Here is a 24949-nt window from a genome sequence, read left to right on the forward strand (position 1 = left end):
CAAGTCACTTAAGCACTGTTTGCCTCAGTTTCCTCAACTGTAAAATGAGGGTAATTATAGCACCTACTTCCCAGGGTTGATGTGAAGACCAAATGAGACAGTATTTGTAAAGTACTTAGTACGGTGCCTAGCACATAGTAAGCACTTAATAAATGTTTACCTCCTCTCTTCTATTCATACCTATCCCTCTTCTATGACTCTCTTATCAACAGTCTCTTGTAAATATGACCAAAGGGATCCGCACAAGTGTGCTTATGGCTTTCCTTTTATTTTCTTAACATTGTCTGAATAACATTGAAGCATATGAGTTAGCAATTGGTTATCCCTCGCTCTTACTACATATGTGACTGGCCTGTCTTTTTTTTTTATTTAAACATGCCTTTTTCTGATGACATATTTTGCTTTGCTTCTCCTGCACAATCCTTCATTTGTAACTTGTTGCAGTTAGTGCACTCCCATCATGCACCTCTCTGTTGCTCTTTGGGGTGAGCCTCAGCTTTGATTCTTTGGAAACTATAGTATTCCAGTGACTTGTAGGCTTATTATATCACTGGGAGAATAATGATGTTGAAAAGATGTGCTTTTGTGTGATTGCAAATTTGTAAAAGCCTGCTTGTCCTTTTCTTCTAACTTCATCAAGGATGCTCTCACTGCATGTGCAGAATATGCTTATAAAAATTTTGCAAAGATAGAAAACATGAGTAAAAGCTCCTCTGGGCTCATTCCTTGAACTGATACTCACATTGGTAGAATGGATACCCAGAAGGCTGATGACTCCTGCTCCAGTTTCCAGATGTAACCCTAAATTGCTCAGTCATCATTCATGAGCCCCTACTGGTGTACTTCCCATTGATAATCATCCAATAACCTCATTTAGCTTTTAGCACTGGGCATTTACAAAGCAGGTATAATAAGAACAGTTGACATAAATAATTCCTCCCAAACTGGGGAAGATTCCCTCCCTTTAACACCCAAGATCCCTGGGGAGAATAAGTTCAAACTTATAAAACAGTAATGAGGCACACATGCAGAGAACATGTGTGGCAAAGGGTTGGCTCAAAGCTGCTGGTTCCTGGAAGTCTTTTTCTGCCTGTCTAGAGTTCTCTGAAATTCAGTGTTTTTGTAGGGTTTATAGCCAGCATTTTGCTCCATCACATGGAGTCACAATCCTAAAAGTTGCCTTTGTTCTTGGAAGACTTTGTTTCCACATCCATCTGTAGACCTTCCCTCTAGCACTGCCCACTGTTTTCCTGAACTCACACAGTCTCCTGGAGAGAAACTCTCTTTCTCCTTCCCCAAGTGATTCTCTGGCAAAGGCTTGGCTGGAGTTTCCTCTGCTACAAGACTGATACGTCACTGGACTTAGTGATTCTGAACTGGTTTGCTGTTTTATACCTAAACCCAGAGGTATGACTGATTGTTTTATCTAATCACAAAATATTTCCTGTGTGGTATCATTTCTCTTTGCCCAATGATCACATTGATCGAACACATGTTCACACCAAGTTTACACTTAGGAGTGATCAACTGATTCAATTGAATCTGTATCCTCTGGGATTATATTAATCAGAATAGGAGTTCCCATAAGTACTCAGACAAATGAATACAAAGCACATACAAAAAAAGCAATACAAAGCAATTTTAAGAGGTAGAAGCAGAGAACCGTGTCAGAGAGGGAGCTAATCTTGAAGTTGAGCAGTGGATTCAAACTCTGCCTCAGACATATCTAGTTGTGTGACCATAGGTAAATCACTTAGCTTCTCAATTCACAAGGCATCACCCCTAAGTACAGACAAACTGCCAGTCTGAACCAGCAAAAAAAAAAAAGTTTCCTACACAGATGAAATTACAGGCCCAGAAAACAAAAAAGAGCAAATACTAACAATGGGGGAGTCAGAAAAGGCCTGGTAGACGAGGGCATACCTAAAGCTGTGCTTTGAAAGAAAAGGGGCGTTCTAGGAGGCAGAGGTGAAGAGACAGTACATTCCACACAGGGAAGATCGTGCACAGGGAGCTGCCAGTAGACCGATCAGACTGAGAGAGAGAGTGCATGAAAGGGGAGCATATGAAATAAGACCAAAAAGGGTGGGTGGGAGCCATATCATGGAATGATTTAAATACCAGGCTGAAGATGCTATATTTTATTCTTGATGTAATTGGGGGACACTGAAGATTTTTGAGGAGGATAGTTCCACAGTCAGATCTTTATTTTAAGAATGCCAATTTGAAGGCTGTATGGAAGATGAGCCAGAGAGGAAGAGGCCTTCTGCTGGGAGACCAGTTAGGAGCCTAGATGTGAGTCTTTTACTTTTTCTATTAGAGGAAATAAAACCTGCCTTATATTTACTCCCTTGCTAGCTTGAGTCCCTGCACAGGAGCTGAGGGTCCTTTTCTTTTTATGGTGAACCACCTAAAAATGAGCTGAATTCTGTTGTTCCCCGGGGAAACTCTGAGTGATGGCATGGATCAAAGAATATGACCATTGAGAAGCCTCCCAAGATTGGATGTGGTCTGTGCATCTATACCCGTGGTTCTTGAGCATGGCATATGTGATTATTATTATTGGTGCCGTTATAACTTCGAAAAAGCTCAAAAGAACCTTAGAGGTCAACTAGTCCAACCCACTTTTTAGCTGGTAGTTGCCTGGTACAGGACTTGATCATCAGTCTAATGCTAAGTGTTCTCCCCCTACTCAAACTTTCCTAGAGCATGTTAACTGTTTATCTGGGTTACATGTCATATACCACAGTTAAACATGTGCTCCTTAAGGATATGCACTGTTCCATTTTTTAACCTCTGCATACCTAGTGCCTTGCAGTACCTTGCACATAGCTATTTCTTAATAACTGTTTATTATTGAACTGAATACTATACCACACTGCCTCTCACCAGCTCAGCCAGGCTCCGAGAACCTAGTTTCTAAATTAAAGGAAGGCATTCGCAGTGTCTTTGGAAATAAGTGTGGCCTGGTGAGAAGAGCACCGGATTCACAGTCAAAAGATCGAGATTTGAGGGTTGGCTCTGTTAACTATTTGGGGGTAACTTGGGACCATGGGATTATAGATTTAGAGCTGGGGGATCATAGGATCTTAGATTTAAAGCTAGAAGGGGCCTTAGAGGCCATAGAGCCCAGGCCCTTCATTTTATAGAAGGGGAAACTGAGGCCTAGTGTTACACCAAGAGTGAGCTAGACACACCACAGAGTATAAGTTTTAAATGGAGAATTTATTAGCCAGCGACCATTCAGGGTTCAACCCAAATCAGAATGGCCCCGAGTTGGGGTGAAGAAATTGTATTTATACAGAAAAAACAGGGTGCAGTGGTTAATTATCTCTTGAAATTTACGGACCAGGTCACAAGGTGGTCCAGGAGCACAGGGACAGATCAAAGATTCTGACAGGTTATCGTTTGGTGGGATGATCTTATCTATTGACATTCCTTGGAGGAGTCACGGAGCCCCAGGGACATTTGCTAAATGCCAAAAGGTCTGAGTCCATTCTTTCTGGGGGTGTTGTCAGGGGCTGTGGGACAGGGGTCTCCTTAGCAATAACTGATTTCTCCAGCACCACACTAGAGACCTCAAGGTCATGTACCTAGTAAGAATCTGAGGTGAAATTTGAACCCAGGTCTTCCTTCCCCCAAATCTAGAACCCCATCTATTCTGACATGTACCTCTTGGAAATCACTTCATAGATGTCTCCTCATTTTACAGATGTCAAACAGAATTTAGAATTTTCACCAGAACCTGAATCAAGTCCTCTGACTCCAAATCCAGCCCTTTTCTACTCTGTGTCTCGGTGTCTTTATCTATAAAATGAGGTACTTGTTCTGGAATCAGTATCTGGGGCCAAATGAACTTTAGATATCTGAAACCTAGACAAGTCACCTAAACTTCCTGGGCCTCCGGTTTCCTCATCTGTCAAATGAGAGGGTTAGACTAGATGGCCTCTGAGGTCATGCTCTACATCTATGATCATGTGACCACATGATCTCCAAGGTTCCTTCTAGTCCTTTTAAATCCACTGAATACAGGGGTGAAAAGAGGGGAACTTTGTAAGTTTCCATCCCTTTCTAGGTCTCGGCATCCTGTTCCCCATTCTCAGGAGTCCTACTACCTTCATAGGGCACCTGCAACAGGGTGGCTGCTGGAGAAGGAACAGAAGAATAAACAGATGGCCCATCCCATGGCAGCATATGTATGTTGTAAGCAAGGAATATGCAAACCATATGCAAATACACCAGGGTCCTCTCTTGTCATAAACCTACAGAGAAACCCTAGAGAAAATCTGGGGGAAAAGCAGCTCAGCTCAAGCTCTACCCCACCCATGAAGCCTCCTTCACTGCCTGTCTGCTCAGCCTGACATGGGGGAAGGCACCTCACCAGAGAAGGGCCCAGGCGTCCTGGGGTCTAGCCCTAGGCTTGCCAAGGACTTGGCCATGTGACTCTGGGTGTCCCCTCCCTTTTCCGGACTTCAGTGGCATCCTGTAAAAAATGAGGGCACAGTAGATGGTCTCTAAGGTCCCTTCCAGCTTCAGTTTTCAATAATTTTGAATCTGGTGTTAACCTCTTGTTTAACTAGGATTGGAAGGGGGAATTTTGTACTGACGAGTACCCTGAAATAACTATGGGGCACATGAACTACAAACAGCTTGAGGGATATAGGGAAGAAGTGAGATTCAGGCAGCAGGGGATGATGGACAGCTAAATAGAATAATGTCCCAGTGTGGAGACATGACGTAGAAATAGTGACAACGCAGGGCATTGGATTTGAAGTCAGAGAACCTACATTTGATTTCCACTTTTGCAGCTTACCTTGGGCAAGGCATTGAACATCAATGAGGCCGTGTGGCAGAGTGGGAAGCGCACATGATTTGGAGTCAGTTCCCACTGCCTGTGTCACCTTGGGAAAGTCACTTCTCTCTCTGAGCCTCGTTTCCTCCTCTGTAAAATGAGGGTATTGGACAGGTGGCTCCTAAGGTTGCTTCCAGCGCTAAATGTATGAGCCTAAGACAACCCTTTTCTGCTCTAAGTGTGGCACAGTGGAGAGACAGACTTGGAATCAGAAAACTTGGGTTCAAATTTGGGTTCTGCTGCTTACAAACAGTGTGACCTTGGGCAAAGATGCTAGTCTCCTAATCTGACAAAGCATATATGCCTTGTATCTTATAGATCATCTTGTCCAACCCCCTCATTTTGCAGAGGAAGAAACCGGGGACTAAAGAAGTTGAATGACTTATCCAAGGTCACCGAGGTAGTAAGGAACAGAAGTGGGGTTAGAACTTAGGTCCTCCAATTCCCAATGCAGGACTCTTTCTACTGTACCATGTTGGATTAGATAATCTCTAAGTTCCTTCTAGCTCCAAATCCTATAATTCTAAAATGTAAAACTTCTATTCACGGAGTGGGTGCCCTTCAAGAAACATTCAACCAGGAACAGGTAGTTTTAAAACCTGAAACCCTTTGAGATGTCAAATTAGAAATAAATAGGACTCAGTTCCTCTAAAGCCTCCTTTTCCCAAGAAAAGCCAGAAGTCAGAGTGAAGGAGCCTGGAATAACTTTGATTCAGCTCAACAAAAATTGGTTAAAGGCCTATCACGTGTCTGGAGCTAGGTTCGGCCCTGAAGGGGGCATGGGAACCAGATCTGGTTCCTGACCCACAGACTTCATAATCTAATGAGGGGAATTACTTTCCCTTTCTGGGTTTGGTTTCCACATGGGGATCCTAAGGGGATTAGATTAGATGCCCCCTGAGGTCCTTTGCAGTCCTAAATCCTAGGAGTTTATGACTCTGAACGCTGTGGAGACAAGATATGGACACAGGGCAGAGACGTAGCAAAAAGTTCAGTGACTTTGGGGTCTTAGCTACCATCTCTGCCACTTTTGTGACCTTGGGAAAGTCCATTGCCCTCTCTGGGTTTCAGTTTCTTCCTCTGTAAAAATGAGACTACGAACCCTTCAAGCTCTAACTCGTACAAGACTTATGAATAAGACTGGATTATGACATTCAGCTGGATGGCACAATGGAGTGCTGGGTCTGAACTCAGGAAGACCTATATTGCTGAGTTCAAATCTGCCTTCAGACTCTTACTAGCTGTGTAAGCCTGGGTGAGTCACTTAAACCTATTTGCCTCAGTTTTCTCAACTGTAAAATGAGCTGGAGAAGGAAATGGTGAACCACTATAGTATCTTTGCCAAGAAAACCCCAAATGGGTTTGACTGAACAACTAAACAACAAAAACAATATTCGGCTAAACAAATGTGTATTGTCTATTCTACTGAGCTACAAAGGTTAGGGGAAAAAAACGTCCTTGTCCCTAACCTCATGGAGCTCATAAAGAGATTAAATATAAGCAAGGATAATACAAGTGTAAAAATCTAGGAAAAGCAGTAAAATGCCCTAGGACTGCATGGGCAGGAGGAGTTATTTCTAGGTTGGGAGCCTGTTCATGAAACCTATTGACCAGATCTGTCATGCACATTTGGGGGAGGGGTTGGGGGGGTGGGGTAGGTGCAAGGAAGTCTTCTAATTCTACCTAACCATCAAGGTCCAGGTCAGTTTCCATCTCCACCAGGAAGTCTTTCCGGTGGTAGCAACTCTTACAGAACTTAGGATCTGAACTACACAGTATTGCCTTGATGACATACTGAATCCCCATTACTTTGTGCCATCTGAGATCAGGGAAGACTTCCTGAAATGTGCCTTGAAGGAAAGTGTGAGTGGAAAGTATCGAAGGAGTAAATAGTGTAAGTCAACATTCCAGAGGCAGGAAAAGGGAATGTGTCCTAAGATGAGGGAGGCATCTAGTCTGTCTGCAGCCTAGGATCCACGAACAGAGAAAAGTTATGGATAAGGCTGCAAAGGTAGAGGTCTCTCTTATGGTAGTTTGTTCTTGATGCCTGTGTTCAGAAGTTGCATTGTTATATTCAGTCCAAAGAAATGACATTAATATAAATATAGAATTTTTAAGACCGAAAATATGTAATTAAGTACTAGTTGGAGTGCTTTTTAATGATTATATGATTAAAGTGTTTCAAAGAGGAATTTATATGTTGGATGAATTAGTAACGGCCTTGTAGTTTTATTAATATTGTGGCTGAGAAGGGTGGGGGGGCTGGTGCGGGGGAGCTGCTAAAAAAAGGGAAGCAGCGTGCTGCCATCTAGTGATTGGTCTATGTAGTGGGTGAGTAAGTCACACGCAGCCCTGACAATTTCCCTACCAGGGTAGAATCACTACTGCTTTGGAGTAGGCAGCAACATTGGCAGACAACAGCATCAGAGAGACAAAGACTTAGGACTGAAAGGGACCTAATTAGTCATCTGGTCCAAATTCATAATTTTACAGATGAAAAAGCAGGCCCAGAGATATTCATTGACTTGGTCTCAGGATTTGACCTCAGGTCCTGTGCACAAAATAAGTTCCCTCCCTTATTGCCCTCCACAAAAGAACCTTTGATTACTTGTCAGAAGGCCTGAGTTCTAGCCCTGGCTCTGCTATTTACTGTATGACCTTGAATAAATCACTTTCTGTTTTCAGCCTTGGCTTCCTCTTATGTGAAAGGAAAATAAAAATCCTAATTCCTGTGGCCTTCAAATGGATCAAATGAAAGACTAGTGGTCAAAATTATTTCAAAAGTATAAAGTTATTATACAAAATGAGACACTGGTTTAAGTAAGAGTTGGAACACACAATAGCAATAATCTAGGACTCTTCAAAAGGCTTTTAAAACCTATGTTGGAATAGTCCTTATGAGATTAAGGTCCATTTCCAGTATTTGCTTCCTCTTATCCAGCTCTGTTACGCAAACCCAAAAGACTGTCCCTGCTGTCAAGGAGCTCACAGTCTGGCTGTGAAGATTAAACTCACACACATAAAGTACATGATATATGGTGACAGAGGACCCAAGTTCAAATCCCAGCTCTGCTACTACCAGTGTGACCTTGGGCAGGTCACTTAACTTCTGTGCACCTCTATTTCCTCCTCATCTGTAAAATGTGGGGGGTTGGATGTCCTCTGAGATCTTTTTCTGGCTCTAAAGCCCTGATTAAGGCAGATGTTATTCCTGATCATGAAATTGTGGGAGTCAAGGCTCAATTGTGTAGTACAAATTTTAAGTTCCAGAAGAACTGCTGTTGAGGAAGTCTTCCTAGGGGACCTGGGACCTGAAATAGGCCTGGGAAGGTGGGTAGAACTGGAAGCTGGCAGAAGTGGCAGCTTACATGCCAGAACTGCAATACATCAACCAGTGGAATATTCTCTCAAGTAGACCTAAAAACTTTGCCAAAATTTATTTTAAAATGATAAAGCTTTCTGCAAGAGCTAAATGGGCCCAGGTGTGTTCCCAAGAGTGCCTTAAACATACATCATTCTTGGACTCCCTAGCTGAGGTAGGATCATCCATTTCAACCAGGAAAAGTCTATTCATGAAACTAATTGATATCATAATACACTGTGTACACTTTTTTGGTCCACAGCTCATTATCTGATTGGTGTAAGGAACTCCAAATATGGAAACTCCCTCTACTGATGTCAATCAGCAACTCTTATGCCAAGTTAGTCATGGAAAATTGCCTGGGATACTGTGAGGTTGGGGCAACTAACTTGCCCACTGTCACAGAGCCAATATGTGTCAGAGGCTAGACCTAAGCTTAGGTGTTCTGGATTCAAGCTCAGCTCTCTACCCTCTCCACCACGCTGGTGTCACATAAATGCTGTACCAATGAAGTCACAGCCCTTACAACATCACAGTGTATAGAAAATTTACTGGGTTCTCCTACATATGCCATCAAGTCATTTTCTATCTATGGCACATACTACCATGTGTTGTTCTATTCTTGTTACTCTTACTTGAGATTTCTATCACTTTTTCAGGTATGACCTCAAGTCATGTAACCTTTCATACTAAACCCTAGGATTCTCATCCGTTCCTGCATGGTCTATAGCTGGGTCTCAATTGGTGCAAATAATGAATCTTGTGAAGTAACTGCATGTATTCAATTTACACTATTTGGTTATAATTATGTAAAATTTGGTCATTTCCCAATGGAAATGTGCAGTGCAAATGCAAATAAATTAACTACTTCACAGGATCATTATTTGTACTCATGGGTACCTACCTGGCTGTAGCTGAAAGATCCGTGTCCAGATGCAGAAAAACTAACTTTGCACCTTTCTACCAGTTAAGTTAAAAAAAGAGCTTCACCCCTCCGGGCTTTAGTATATGAGGATGTAATAGGAATTAAGGTGCGACTTTTTGCTTTTCTTCTCTTAAGTGCCTTTAATGATTCTGGCCTTTGTTTGAATGGGGCAGATAAAAGAGGGATCTTTTTGTCTTGGAGTATTTCTCAGCACTGAGACAATTGGGAGTCATCGATTTGTATCCGATGTGATCCTGGGGATGGAGAACTTTCCCAGACCCAGCCTGGGTGAGGTAAGAGCCCTCAGGGCTCCAAACTGGATATAATTGAGGAAGGCCTGGCGTTTGATTTTTGGGGCACACTCACGGAAGGAGGGTTGAGACTCTGGGCAAGCTGCAAACTGCCCCCAGCTTTGCAACCCAGATGTTGGTTCTGGTAACTATGTATTGTGATTTGAATTGGACAAGGTCTGTCTGTTGATGTTTGTAGTTTCTGTTTGTATTTGCCTTGAAGTTCAGGGGGCTGATCTTTTCCCCCTGAACTGTGAATGATATTGGTATGTTTGATTAAACTGAGATTGTTAACCCCTTAAAGTTACTTTCCTTGGTAAAGCAGATCAAAGAACCTGTGTTGGCAGCTTTCTGGGTGCTAGTTGTTGGTAGATCTTACACCCCCACAGCAGCTACTAGCAGGATTGTTGAAACTGAGGGAGAAAGGGACCCTAAAGATGACTCTTCTAACTGGACCTAAGGAGCAATGAAATGGTGCATGATCCGTGGGAATAGGCTGCCACATATTACCAATGACAACTCATAGGGAAGAAGTGACATAAGAGACAGCATAAACACACATGGCTGGAAAAGTAGGTAGGGTAGTTGTGTATTAAGAACAAGGGATAAGAAATGGCCAATCTGAACTGGGCTGTATAGGACTGTCCTCCAGATTATATAGAACGCTATGGTGGATTTACAGAAATGTACAAAGAATGACATGGGATGAAAAGTAATGGATAGGTTGTAATTTTGCACCAGTGGAGTGAGTGCTTACATCAACAGATCTTTGCCTCCAAGCTATTGGTCTTCTTGGTTTTCCTTATCTGATGTCACATCCTGATTTCAATCTTCGGCCCCTCATCAATTTCCTGGCAACTGAGCTACTAGGTAAAGGATTATAATCGCCCCAAGCACAGGAAGTGTGCCTTACTTCATCATTCTATTTTCAAGGCCTTACACATCTGAAGCACTTGTCTGTTGAATGGAATCCTCACAAATGCCATATAGCCAATATATTCACACACTTCTTAAATCCACTTCCACCTTGATTCCTGTGGCCACTTATTCAACAATCAGAATAAACATGTTTTGTAAGACAGTGACAATGGCATATTCCTATTCCATTTGAGCAGCATAGATTTCCGTTTACAATTACAATTCTGAATGTGTCGATTACATTCTTGTCCTATGATGAACAGAAAATAGACCCAGGTTTGTGGTCTGCTTTTCATCATTTATCACTGCAAATGCCCTAAGGGGTTCTATAAAAACACATTAACACCACTGAGCTGAATACACCATTATAGCTCACTGTCAGGTAAGAAACCAATGTCTGGAAGATAAAAATGTCAACCAATCATCTGTTATGCTCAGTTGCTAAGAGAGAAGTCATGCGGACTCCTTTTCACCATGGTCCTAGAGAACAGTTGAGCAAGTGTACTGATATATTTTTCATACTAACAAAGAAATGTAAACAAGGTAGATGCCCATCAATTGGGGAACATCTAAACAAAACATGGATTATAAATGTAATGGAATATTACTGTACTGTAATTATTTCCAAAGAGTTGTTAAACTACATATTCCCTTTGATCCAGCAATACCACTTCTAGATCTATTTCCAAAAATGATTAGGGAAAAAGGAAAACAACCTATATGTTTTAAAACATTTATAGTAGCTCTCTTTGTTGTAGCAAAGAACTGGAAATTGCAGGGAATGCCCATCAATTGGGGAATGGCTGAACAAGCTGTCGTATATGATTGTGATGGAACACTGTGCTATAAGAAATGATGAGCAAGATGATTTTAGAAAAATATGGAAAGACTTGCATGAAATAATGAAGAGTAAAATGAGTAGAACCAAGAGAATACTGTATACAGTAACAGCAAAATTTTGAGAACTATCAAAAATACTCAAATTAGCTATAAAGGATATATGAAGAATGACACTATCTGCCTCCAGAGAGAGAACAGATAAACTGATGCATAAAATAATTTTACATATGTATGTGTGTATACATGTGTGTAAAAACACATACCTATTTGTGTCTAATGATAGCCATCTCTAGAGTGGGGGCAAGGTAGAAAAAAGGAGAAAAAAAAAGAAATTTAAATCATAATTTTCTTGTACATTTGAAAGAAATAGCAAATTGTGCATAGTAGATTTGCAGTTTCAGGTACAATCATTTTTATTGCACTATGTTACAGAAATGCTTGTTTTATTCCATAAATATGTAATATAATAAAAAGTAAAAGGGAAAAAAAATTTAAAGGATGAGAAAAAAGAATTCAGAGAAACATGAAAAGACTTATATAAAATGATGCAGATTAGAAGTGAGCAGAACCAGGAAAACAACAACAATGTAAACAGGAAAAAAAAAGTTAAGGTCATGTTTCAGCATTCACTCTCCTCCTGGAAATTTCTGTTAATTCTAGAACAATTCTCCTTCTTAGTATATTAATGTATTATCCAAGTTCATCACTACCCCAATGGGAACAAGATTTCAAAGCCCACTGGAAGTAAAAAAAAAAAATTCTCATGATGAGATAGTATTTGTAAAGCACTTAGCACAGTGCCTGGCACATAGTAGGCACTTAATAAATGTTTGTTCCTTCCTCCTTCCCTTCCCTTTTAATATTTTCTTTGGAGTGGATGTTTTACAGTTTAATAAAGATGCCTAGATTTAACATACTTAGACTTCTGACAATTTTAGTATAGGCTTGAGGAAGCCTATACTATTCATCAATACTAATTTATTTTTTTTCCTAATCTTCACTACTCCAGTCTTTCTATGTTCTTGCCATGACAAGTTTTTCCTTCATAATAAAAGTTAACAATGTTTTTTTTAACTCTTCTTCCAACTTTAAGAAGCTTACCCCACATTGTAAAGGAATAAATAACAGCCCCTCCAGTTGCCAAGCATCTCTGAAATTACTTCATTTTTTTCCCTGAGGACTAATTAGGCCATTTTGCAACAATAAGTTAAGGTCTTGGTGTTTTTTTTTCATTTTTTTAAAGTACTTTAACCTTCGGTAAGACTGAGCTTGAATAATTCTTAAATTGCCAAACTACTCCCCATACCAACTGCCATGGCACTATCTCTTATTAATGTTTAATTTTATTTTTTCAATTAATAAAAATCTATTTTCTTTCCTTCTCAATCACCCCCATTAAAAAAAGATGAAAAACAAATTTCTTATAATAAATATGCAATAAAGTAAAAACAAATTCCCACATTGTCCATGACTAAAAAAAAAACAGGTCTTATCCTGCACCTTAGTCCATGACCTCTTTCTGTTAGGAAAGGGATAAACATTTCATTATAGCCCTCCAGAATCATGGTTTGAAAATGCATGGATCAGTGTTCAAAGTTTACAATATTGTAACTTGTTTCCCAGGGTCTGCTCACTTCACTCTGCATCAGTTCATATTCCTCTTCTTGGGTTTCTCTCAAACTGTTCATTTTGTCATTTTTTACAGCACAATGATATTCAATTACATCCATATAGCAAAATTTGTTCAGGCATTCCCAAATTGATAGGTATTCTCTTAGTTTCCAGTTCTCTGCCACCACAAAAAGAGCTGAGATATATTTACATATGCTATAAACATTTTATACATTTATGTACATTTTGTACATATATCCTTCTCTTCTTTCATGGATATCTTTATGGTATTGATCTAGTAGTGGCATTTCTATGTTAAAGGATATGCATAGTTTAGTAATTTGGGGGGGGCAGAGTTCCAAATGCCTTTCCAGGATGGCAAAACCCATTCATAGCTCCACCAACAGTATATTAACGTATCTTTTTTCTGACAGCCCTTCTAACATCTGTCATTTTCCTTTTTTGACAGCTATCAATCTGATAAATGCTAAAGTGGAACCTCAGAGTTGGTTTAATTTACAATTATTAGTGATTTGAAGCATTTTTTCATATGCTATTGATAGCATGTATTTTTTCCCTTATAAAACTGTCTATTCATGTCCTTCAACCATTATCAACTAAGAAGTGTCCCAATGCAATCTCTAACAGTCCCTGAAATGTGCTCTTTAAGAACCACAACTTTGGCACGTTTCCTTCATGTTAATATCCATTCTTAAAAATCAGAGAATTAAAAAAACAAAAAAGAACAGTAAAATGTGTATATAGAGTAAAATAAAGCACTCAATTGTTAGAGAACTAAAGGTGAGGAAAGCAGCTCAGTTGCATCTCATCTGGTCAAGGTTACCTGAATGTCAGTAGGAGCACACACTCATGACTATTGCTGGGCCAGAGGGGAACAGAATAAGGCAACAGTTTACAGGATAAAACGCTATGAAAAGTATGAGGGAGGCAACTTGGCGTTGGAAAATCAAAGTACTAGCATTTGATCTGTGTCTTGAAGAAGAGCTAAGAGTTCAAGAGGAGATGTGAAGGGCATTCCAGGCATAAGGAAGATTGCAATCAAAGGCCTACAACACCAATACCACTTATGTCTCTGTGTATATCCCTTTTACCTTATGCATATGTAAACACACACAATGGAATCACTTTAGCAATTTAGGTTTATGCCACAGAATATCAATTCAAGTTTGCAGCTGGTGAATGCAATCTCAGGAAATCACATTTTTTTTTGAGTAACTTCTTTCTTCATCTAGCCTGACATCAGTGCTAAGAGCTAAGCCTTATTAACCCCCTTAATAAAAAAGCATAAACACACACATTTGTTATCAAGCAGAAATTGTATATATTGCTCTGTGTTTATATTTTGGAAGCTCAGTTTTAGCATTTGTTAGCCAAGGGCAGAAACAATTTTCTCTCCTATATCACTTAGCAAAGAACAAGGCACATGAGAAAGGAGGGTAAGTATAACAGACTTAATTTGGGGGGGTTTCCAAGTTTTACAAAACAAATCCTTTTCTTACTGATTACTGAGCACCTTCAACGATAAACTAAGAAATCTGGCCATTATTTGGGATGCAATGGGGAGGCCTGAGCTGGGGTGATGGGGTGGTAATAGAGACAAAAGAGCATATCAGGGTTGTTAAATAAAAGCCATTGGATTTAGGATCTTGAAAATTAGAGATGGAAGGGTATGTGTTGGCAGCAAAATCTTAGATCATAGCTTAGAATTGGAAGGGATCTTAGAGGCAAATTAATCTAACCCCATTCCTTTAGGCAGATGAGGAAACTGAAGATCAGTGAGGTAAAATGAAATGCCCAAGGTCACACAGGAAGTCACAAAGTTGGATAAATGGTAATACTGTTAATTAAAACAGGGAAGTCAATAGGGAGCTGGTTTGGGGCTGAAATAAAAGAGATAGTTAGCTTGGTAGTTGAGTCTAAAATACCCAGAGAAACATCTAGTAAGGAGCTGAAATTTTGCTATATGGATGTAATTGGCCAGTAATATGGGCTCCTTTTTAGGTTTTTCCAGAGACCTTTCCTGGTTGCTCCTGTTGTTGGCTTCCCTGTTGCAGCCACAACCAATCCTAATGCCATAACTTTTTTACATCCTATACTTTTATTACCTGTGAATATATTGTGTGCCCTTCTTCCCACAGAATATGAACTCCTTAAGGGCAGGGACTGTCTTCACTTTATGAACCTTAGACATCGTCCTAATCTGTATCCCCCAATGCCTAGCACAGGAGGCATTTAACAAATGCTTATTGGTTGACTGATCACACACGCAAAGGTGATACCCGAAGTCATGAGATGAGATCATTGAGGGAGACAGCTAAGAGACGTGAAAGGAACACAATTCTATTTGTGGGATAGGAGACAGAAGAGTGAGCAAAGGAAACAAAGAGTGGTTAAGATGTTTAAGAAATCTCTTGTTAATGTGAGATCTAACAATTTTACCTCCCTTGTTCTTGAATAAGATGTCTGAGTTTATGGTTGCAGCCTAGAAAGATGAACTAATACAAGCTAATAATGCAAATTAATAGCTGATTATCTCCAGAAAACTGAAAGCAAACTATAGAAACTTGTGTACAGTGCAGAAAAGATGGAGAAAGACTATAAGACTTGGGAGCTCTATATATAGATGTACAGCTGTTTCTTTCAGGTGTTGTAGCTCAAAGACATACAGTGATTAATTTCAAAACTGGAAATGTACAACATTTCTGATTACTACTTTTGAATGTCTATAATTTGGCTGCTTAGTGAAATTAACTTGACATTTTTAGTGGTTTTGAGGACAATGATGCTTTTGTAAAGTGCTGAATTTCCCTCATTTACAGAGTTTGTTCTCAGCTCTAATCCAGCACAAACAAATTCTCTCCATCTTTTAGCAAATGGAGAGCCTTAGACAACCCAAAGTTTTGAACTCTTCTGTTTTTACATAATCTGGGTCGAGAGAGAAGGGGGGAAATGTAGTAGATACGTGCTTCATATTATACAAGAGAACTATTTATAAATTCAATAATTTTCAAAACTACAGAAGAGCTCTCTACTTGAAGAAATCCTACTATGAATCCTCTGGTGAAAAAGTAAATAATCACTTGTTATCTTTTATATAAATATGAACTTTCTGATATTGGTTTTGCTTAAAGGGAAGTACATTTGTAGATGCATTCCTAAAAATCTGAATAGGACAGAATGTTAGAGCTGGAAGGAGCCTTACACATCATCTAGTCCAATTCCCTTACAAAGGAAGGAACTGAGCCCCAAAGAGAGAAAATGACTTGCCCAGGGTAACTGAGGGAATAAGTGGTAGAACAAGAACTAGAACCTAAGATATTCTAGTCCACCACTCCTCCTACAATACAACATTACTTCTCAGTTGAATTCTATTTTCCCTATTTAAGTTATTATCTCAGACATGCCTTTAGCTTTATGTTTCTTTCAAGACCCTCCAACTGCTATAAACAAGGAACTCATTTGCCAAAGGATTCACTGAAGGTTTCCTATAAAGCAGCAAATCCTTCTGAAAAGGAAATAATCACAGATTGGTTTTGGAAGTTCCCTCCCTAAAAAAGTCCTTTCTAGCTCTAACATTCAATAAACCAAAGACTTTGTGATGATGCTGAGAAGTCACATTTCTCATTACAGAAGTGTAGCACCTAAAAATTCTAGAACTAGCACAGGAGAAAACCACTACTCCCCTGGTGGATGACAGCCTGCCCTACTAGCCCTGCAATGGGAATCCATTCTAGTAATCATTGTTACATGTGACAGAGAGCCCTAAGAAACCCTACAGCCTGACCTGAACTAAAAGCCCCCTCAGCCAAGACAACAGAGTTCATCCTACTCTTCTGCTCATTACTGGGACAAGGTTTGGCTGTGTATTCCTTCTCCCCCCCCCACCCTCTCTCTCTCTCCCTCCCTCCCTCCCTTTCTCTGGAAATAAACACATCTTTGTTAGATGCTGAGTACAGGATTATCGGACCTCAGAATAAAAACTTATATTGCAACAAATCACATTTCTATAATGCTTTAAGATTTATAAAGTGATTTCCCCACAACAACCCTGTGAGGCAGGTATGCAAAGATCACTTTCCCCATTATGAATTGGGGAAACTGAGGCTCAGAGAGGTAAAATGACCTCCAGTCACAAAGCTCTCAACTGTCAGAAGGGATTTGAAGTAGATCTATTTAGTATAGTAAATATACTAAGTATAGGAGACTCCCACTTTTATACCATGCTGCTGTGAGAGCTGGATGGGACCTCTAAGATCACAGAGCCAAACCTTGTCTTTTTGCAGATGAGGAAACTGAAGCTCCAAAGTGGGATATAAACTTACTGAGGTGGCTTTTTTGTCAGTGAATCTCCCTCAAGTGACCTATTAGAAAAATAAGACCCTGGCTCACCCTAGGCAAGGAAGATTTTTTGGTATAAGGCTGGCCAGTCAGCATCAGGGCTCTCACTCCAGCACCAGGCAGTCTTTCAAAAACCAGAAGGGGGCAAGGTGGAATTTTTCTCTCCAGGATTTAAAAGCTACTCAAACCAAACAGTAGATGGGAGAATTCATTCAAACAGTGATTTTAAAAGTGATTTTATGACAGTGTGTTGGTAAGCAAAATGGGCTCTTAGCACTCAGTTCAACCAAGTGCCCTTGGAGAGTTTGGCTTTTGTTTCCTTCGATTAATTCAGTGTATTTCATTGAGTCTTACTAGGTGCTAAGCCCCAGGCCCAAACCCCTATTAGGTGCTAAGCCTATGTGGGTGTGAAGCTCCCAGGGTACTAAGGGGAGGTGCTAACTCAAGAGCCAATCATAGGAGCCTAAGTTCTGATCATTCAGATGACATTTGATGACGTCTGAAACAGTATAAGAAGAGAAGACAGAGCTATTTGCGGGGGGCTCTCACTCTTGGTGGCTTGCTGATATGGAGACTTCGGGCAGCTGTAGCTAAGAGCCCTCCAGCTCATAAACCCGGATGCTGGGACTTTGTTAAGCTCTGGTAACTATGTATTGGGATTTGAAACAGACAAGGTCTGTTTGTCAACGTTTGTAATTCATTTGTATTTGCTCCAAAGTTCAGGGTGCTGGCTTTTTCCCCTGAACTAAGTGAGTGGTATTTGTATGCTAAATTAAAGTAAACTTGTCAACCCCTTAACGTTGCTCTCCTTAGTAAAGCAGATCAAAAGAACCTGGGCTTTTGCAGCATGCTGGTAGCGTTCTTGTTGTTGGGCTTGTGTTGATTGTGTTGAAACAGACAGAGACAAGGAATATTATCTTAATAATTACACAACTATTTGACATCTTGCAACTCAGATTTTGGCTTAAGGCTTTGATGTTCCAAATCAAATAACTTCATAAACAGGTGTAAATAAAGGTATTATTTAATTAGTGTCTGCAAATAATGTCAATGGAAGATTGTTGAGCAGATGGAAAAGCTTGGAGAAAAACGATATTACATGAACTTTACCAGAAGCCCCCGGCCAGTTGCAGCCACACCAGAATGGCTACTCCAGAAAGACAGGTTGGAAATTTGAATTTGCTTTACAAGTTCATGGATACTCCCTAGCTGACGATACCTGAAAACTGTGTGTGTACCATAACTAGTGAAGCTACTCAGAACCCTACAGTACCGTCCATGAAGAATTATTCCCCCAAACCAAGTATACTTTTTACAACATATAATATAAGAACATGAACTGGAAGAGACTGCAGAGATCATCTAATCTATCTGCTCATTTTACAGAGGAAAAAGGCCTAGAGAAAGGAAGTGAAGGTTTAAGGTCACACAGGTAGTAAACAACAGAGTCAGGATTTAAATCCAAGTCCTCAGACTCCAAATCCAGTGTTCTTCCATCACACCAGGTGTGTCTATACGTATATATTTTACATCTGTTTCTCAGGGACTGTTCAAACCCTTTCCATTGATATGGGAGATCTTATACTTAAAACAAAGAAAGGCAGTCTGCAAATGATCACAGTGGGGAGGCAATGCATTTATTAGCAGAAGTTGGTCCTTCAGGATTCTGATCCGCAGGAACTGGCTGTTCCCAGAGACTGCCCCCCTGGTTTAAGCTGAAAAGAAAAGGAAACTTTTGAGTGTGCCTCAGTTAAGAACCCAGACATATTTCATAGTTTCTTATGATTACACTCAATTCCTTAACACAATTCCAGATATTTCAAATGAAACAATAGTAAATACAAAGAGGTTCAGCTTCCCCCAAGTTCAAAAGACCAATTAAGCTTTAAAAAAAATGGGCTTATTCTTTTCCCAAGCAGTGACCACCCTGGTGAAATATGGAGAAGGAAGGAGATGGAAAGTGTTTTGAAGGAAGAAGCTGGGCCAAGCTCTGACACTCCTGGGTGGGAATCTAAGGAGAGAGAGCATCATTGGGAATAAGAATCACCTGCTTTAATAAAGCAGGATGGCCAAGAAAGAAACTAGCATTGAAAAATGCCTTCTACCTTTTATCAAGGGAATGGCAGAGGATCAGTGGCTGCACTTTAATTTAAAAAAATACACACACACACGCACCTCAACATTTTGAGAACTGGTGATTTGCTGGTATAGATACTCCCTGTACTGACACATTATCATTCCTCTGAGTCTTAGAAAAGCATCTCCAGCCAAAAAATTCATTCATCACTTTGAAGGCATAGCCTTAGAGAACCCAGTATCACTTCAATGATACAATGAGAAGGACTTTAGTGGAGGAAGGGTTTGTATGTGTGTATACACATACACTTTAAAACATCATTTTTATTTTCCTTTAATTATACGATATTTGGAAATTTTACTTTACCTCAAGGTTTCCTCTAGCCTTCCTGAGGATTTCATGGGTTAAAACCACTAGAAAGAGAGAAATGGAAAATTAATTCATATACTGTTCATAAATGCACTTACTATCACCTCCCTCTCCTACTCCATGTGACAAGAGTAGTTGGTTGAAAAGAAGCTTCTAGACTTTGACTGCCACCCAAGAAAGGGCCACGTAAAGCTCTGGAAGAATGCCTTTCCCCCCCTTCCTTCTTGGACAATGTGGAATGGAGCCATTTCATCCTTCATGGGAACTGAGGGAGTCTCTGACAACACTGCCTTACTGGGTACACACATGCTTGTATAGGAAAAAAGGCCAGGCACAACAACTCTATGCATTTATTTGGTATTTTAAAGTGCTTTCCTCAGAACAACTTTGTGAAGTAATTAGTACAAATATTACTTTATCCACTTATAAATGAATTAACCAAGGCTCTCAGTGTATAATTAACTTGCCTGTGTACAGAGTATTGAACTGAGAATCCAGGGTCTCAAATTCAAATGCCAATTCTACATGTATGACCTGGGGCAAATCATTTAACCTCTCTGGGCCTCAGTCTGTTGACCTGTAAACTGAAAAAGGCTGGACCAGGAGACCTCTAAGTTCCCTAAGTGTCTGAGGCAAGATTTGTCCTCTAACTCTCCAGGTAGCACTCTTTTTAGTATTCCATGATGTATCTCCAGAAACACAGAGGTCCTGCCCTGCAAGAACACTAGATTGAAAAGAGTCAGACTTAGGTTTTGGTTCTAGCCCTACCACTCATTAGTTTGGGGACCTTTGTACCTTAGCCTCTGTTTCCTCCTCTGTAAAATGAGGGGGTGGGACCACATGATTTCAAAGAGCTTTCCTATATTCTTGGGTGTATGTAGATTATTAGCTCTCTAAGAATTTTGTGGGAAGAAAGGATATCAGATAATCTTTTTTTTTTCCATTTCTTTGTCAAAACAAAATTAAATGATCAGCATGAATGTCACAATTAAGAGTTTCCTGTGCTTCACTGATCCCGCTACAAGCCTCATCAAAAAGTTTTTAAGTGGAGAAGCAGTTTAGAGGCAATTCTAAAAACTGCTGGGTAAGGCCTGGGAAAACTCTCCTTGCTTTGAATTCCTCCAATTGCTGAACATGGCCCAGAATATGGCTTAAATGTAACTGTATGCTCTGCTAACAAAGCCCAAGGTTGGAATGAACTCACCAAATTAAATTCCACCCCTTAAATGGCTTATTCAGTACAAGGGCAGAATGTCGAGCTTGATAAACAAATATGAGTGGCTGTTTCTTGCCTCACAGCACTTTTCATCAGATGATTTCAAAGCCTGTTTGAATTCTGTGTTTGGGGGAGGGTATAGGAATTTTTTCACTGAGCAAGATAAGATTTTAATGCAATAAAGTCATTTTTGATAAGCTTCCCACCCCTTTCCTCCACCCCTCTACTGGCATGCAGAAGAGGTTAAAATTAATTATTGCAAATCACAAAATATACATCAGTAAATATCCAAGAAAACCCTAATGAGGAAAAATGGGGGCAGAAATTTGCCACTCCCAGGGAGCCATATGACCAAAATTGGGGAAAAATAATTAAAACATCTAGATAACCCTGAATGCTTCAGAAGGAGGATGGAACGTGTGGATTGAAATGTTTTATTCCTACTTTTTTATGTGGCTCATATTTTTATATTGTTTCATAGCTTACAAAGAAAGCACTTCTTCATAAGAAACTTGTGAGGTCATTAGCACAAGTACTGTTCCCCTTATTTCATAGATGAAGCTAACTGGAACAGTGTGACCTAGTTAAATGAGCACTGGACTTGGAAATCTGAAGACTTGAGCTCCCATCAGCCCTGTCGGTTCTTCCTATATAACCTAGGACAAGTCACAACCTCTTCAAGCCTGTTTCCTCATCTATAAAATAGGGAATAGTACTTGCCCTACCTACCTCAAAGACTGTTGGGAAGAAAACTTTAAAATGCTCCATAAATGTCAAGTCTTATTAAATAACTTGTCCAAAATCACACACATAAGTGGTAATGTCAGGACTCAAAATACAGCACTTTTTCTACAGCACAGTCACATTCCCAAAAGGCTTGGCTCAACTCCCCCCAAATCTACAGAATTAGAGCAACTGATGAAATAAGTCACATTTTAAGAGTAATTTAAGCTCTGACAACCATCTCTCATTTGCACTTCTTCACATGGTTACCTTTCAGTGCTTAGCACAGTGCCTGGCACATAGTAAGGGCTTAATAAATGCTTACTGATTGATTTCTAGATTGTTTCTTGGGATTGCCAAGGTCCACCTGAGTAAGGACTCAACTAGAGTCATCAGAAGCTAGATCTTAAAGTACAGGGGTACAGACCCCAACACCATCCTAATGGAGTTAATTATAATCATTGCCAAATCTTGCTATTCCTGATTTTATATCAAGGTATTTGTGGAATAAATCTGGAAACTAAAAATCAAACTCACAGGGAAGCCTCAATTTGAATACATCACAATCTGGTTATTTGGGCAAGGTATCTCTCTGTGGGTCTCAGTTTTCTCATCTGCCAAATCAGGGAATGGTATGACAAAATGCACAAGGCTCTGTATTTGAAGTCAGACCCTGGCTATGTGCACCTATATATGACCTTGAGCAAGTCATTCTATATCTCTTAGCTTTAAGTTTCCTCACCTGTAAAACAAGGAAATTTGACCAGAAAACCTCTAAGGTTCCTTCTAGCTATTTTACAACTGAGGAGGAGATTATGGCTTGGATCATCTGGATAGATAATTTGCATGAACTACCCAAATTTCCATTATAGCTCTAGGTTCCCCTACACAAGAAACAATATGGCCTCAGAGAAAAAGCAGTGGACTAGTAAAGAGGAGTCCTAAATTCTAGTCTTTAATGAACTGTGTGACCATCACTAAACCTGCTTGTCTACACTGGTGTTCTTGAAATAAGAGATCAGAAAGGATAGCAGAAATGCAAAGTGTTCTGGCAGATATGCTGTCTCGGCCTCAATGATTGACTCGGATTGCTCTAGGAAGTTCTGCTAGATGTTCATATTCACAAGGGTCACTGACAATTGGGCATTTAACAAACTTCCCCCTTTTATAGTTCAAATCCTGCCAGTCTCATGGCCTGCTCTTTTCATGCACCTTCCCAGAGGCAGCCAAGGTAATAAGCGATAAGGTAACATATAATATATATATATATATATTTACATATATATATATATACACACAATATATAATATACAATATGTACAATAATAATATATTATTATTGTAATACTAATAGTAATATACAATAAGGTAATAATCGGCAATAAACGCAGCTCTCTGCTCCTCAGAAATGGCCCAGAAACTTTCAGCTTTATCAGGACTCAGGCATGAGACAGGATCACACCTCTAACTGAGAAAATGCTGAAATAATGGCCTGAGGGGAAGGTCTGGGGGCAGAGAGAAGGGAGATGACTTAGTCAGCATTCCCCTAAAATTGGGGAAGTGACACAGTTAATGCGGAGCTGCTTCAGGAGGCTATTGTGCTGACAATAGGAATGAATATAATAAACACCACTGACATGGCACCTAATCTTTGCAAATACCATGACGTATAAGATTTGATGATTAAAAGACCTTAATACAAGTTCAACAAAAGCAAGAGTCAAAAACAGCAAGCCTCAAAGTATATAGAATAGACACAGAATATAAATAGAAAAGACTAGAAATCTGAGTGTAAATTTTTACATACACTGATCAAAGATAACTTTTTCCTGGTGTTTTCTCAGCTGTAAATGTCTAGCTGTACTGCAGAGCTTCTTCTCTTGCTCAGACATTTTCTTGTGCAGTCGGGTGATTTCAGCTTTCATTTCAGCAATCTAGAGAGGAAATAAAGATATACTGATATCGACCTCTTTTTTAGGGTCCAATGGTCTGTTAAGGTCAGCATGGAGCAAGATATTTGATGACGAGTATTAACTACAATAGCAATTATCTATTTTTGCCCCTCCTCATGATAACCTGAGTTCCTTATCTTGCATGATTTCCACATTAATCTCCGAACGTCCTTATCAGATCACTTCTGTGGTTCCGAAGGCTGAAAACAGAGTTCGAGGAAGTGACCATCCTGACTCCCTTTTCTGATGATATTCATTTATGAATGGTGGTCCAGGCACTGAAAGTCAATATTCCAACATGAGGGCTATTTACTGGGGACACAGCTTCTCCTTGTAGAAGCAGGTACCTATTTGACACTCAAAGTTTGAAAAATGGGCTATGTTCTGAACTGGATTTTAGGCAGTTGTACACAATCCTAAGGATGATTTTGCTGCACGAAAATAAAGATTAAGAGGCATCAAGAGCAAAGATCGAATTAGCTATATGCAGATGTAACATTACATAGCCAAAAAAAAAATTCAGGTTTCTTGAGAAAACTAATAAATCTGTGACTGCTTTATGTTGCACAGTGGGCTATAAGAGTAGTTATCACGTATAAACAGAACTGTGATCAGAAGACTTCGGTTCTGCTCCTGGCTTCATCATTAACTAAATGTGTGGCCCCAGGGAAGTCACTTCACCCCTCAAGTTTCAGCGTCCTCCTGTATTTAAAAAGGGCATTGGACTTGATAGCCAAGCTCAGAGCTCTTCACGTTTTTAGCCAGTGTTCCCTCCATGTTCCCTCCCTTCGAACATGACTGTCAGAAGTCAATTAAATATTAAGTATGGGGTCCTAGTATGCCAAGATCCCATAGTATGAAGCACAAAATGGTTTCCTAGCTGTAAATAGTTTCCCGTCTGTGGAAGGAAGATGGGGAGATTATGTTAGAATGAAGAATGTTGCCTACAAGGAATGGTTAAAGACCAGGGGGGATGTAGATTCATGGTGAGCAGTACCTTCACTAAGTATAGAAAAACATCCATGGTCCATGGAAACTGTACTCCAAGAGATGAAAATGAAAAGTTCAATAGCTGGGATTGCCAGACTGTGAGACCTTTTTTGGGGGGAAGGAGGAGGTAAGGGGGTAAGGAGGCATCTAACTGGAATGGTTTAAATGAATTTGTCTACTGAAGTATGAGGATACTGTCGGTAGTTCCTCCCACACCTAGAATGCTTTGATCTTATTTATAAGAAGACAGAAACAGCAATTTTTTAAAAAAGAAATTAAATATACATCCTTTAAGAAAACAGTAAATAAACCATTAAAGGTAGGATTTGAAGAATTTTTTTCCTTCATAATCAGTCTAGAAACCAGTATTTTATGAGGTTTCAAAGAATATAAGTTAGAAGGAAGCTAGTATCTAAAAGTTCCAAAGAAATATTACAGGTTAGTCCCTCAGTGGCTCACTATCACA

The 24949-nt window shown here is 39.8% G+C and overlaps 1 protein-coding gene across 2 annotated transcripts in view; it reads right to left on the reverse strand.

Annotated features, from left to right (window-relative positions):
- Positions 1–18164: 18164 nt before the first annotated feature.
- Positions 18165–24949, reverse strand: part of CDK5RAP2 (CDK5 regulatory subunit associated protein 2) — a 153169-nt gene continuing 146384 nt past the window's right edge. For both annotated transcript variants that reach the window (XM_036749546.1, XM_036749547.1), the window contains 3 exons: positions 23349–23475; positions 19600–19646; positions 18165–18871 (listed from right to left, as the gene is read on the reverse strand). In XM_036749546.1, coding sequence (XP_036605441.1) covers positions 18815–18871; positions 19600–19646; positions 23349–23475 — 231 coding nt within the window. In that variant the 3' untranslated portion in view covers positions 18165–18814. The remainder of the gene's footprint in view (positions 18872–19599; positions 19647–23348; positions 23476–24949) is intronic.

This window comes from Trichosurus vulpecula, chromosome 3 (assembly GCF_011100635.1).
Source record: "Trichosurus vulpecula isolate mTriVul1 chromosome 3, mTriVul1.pri, whole genome shotgun sequence".
NCBI classification, from domain to species: Eukaryota; Metazoa; Chordata; class Mammalia; order Diprotodontia; family Phalangeridae; genus Trichosurus; species Trichosurus vulpecula.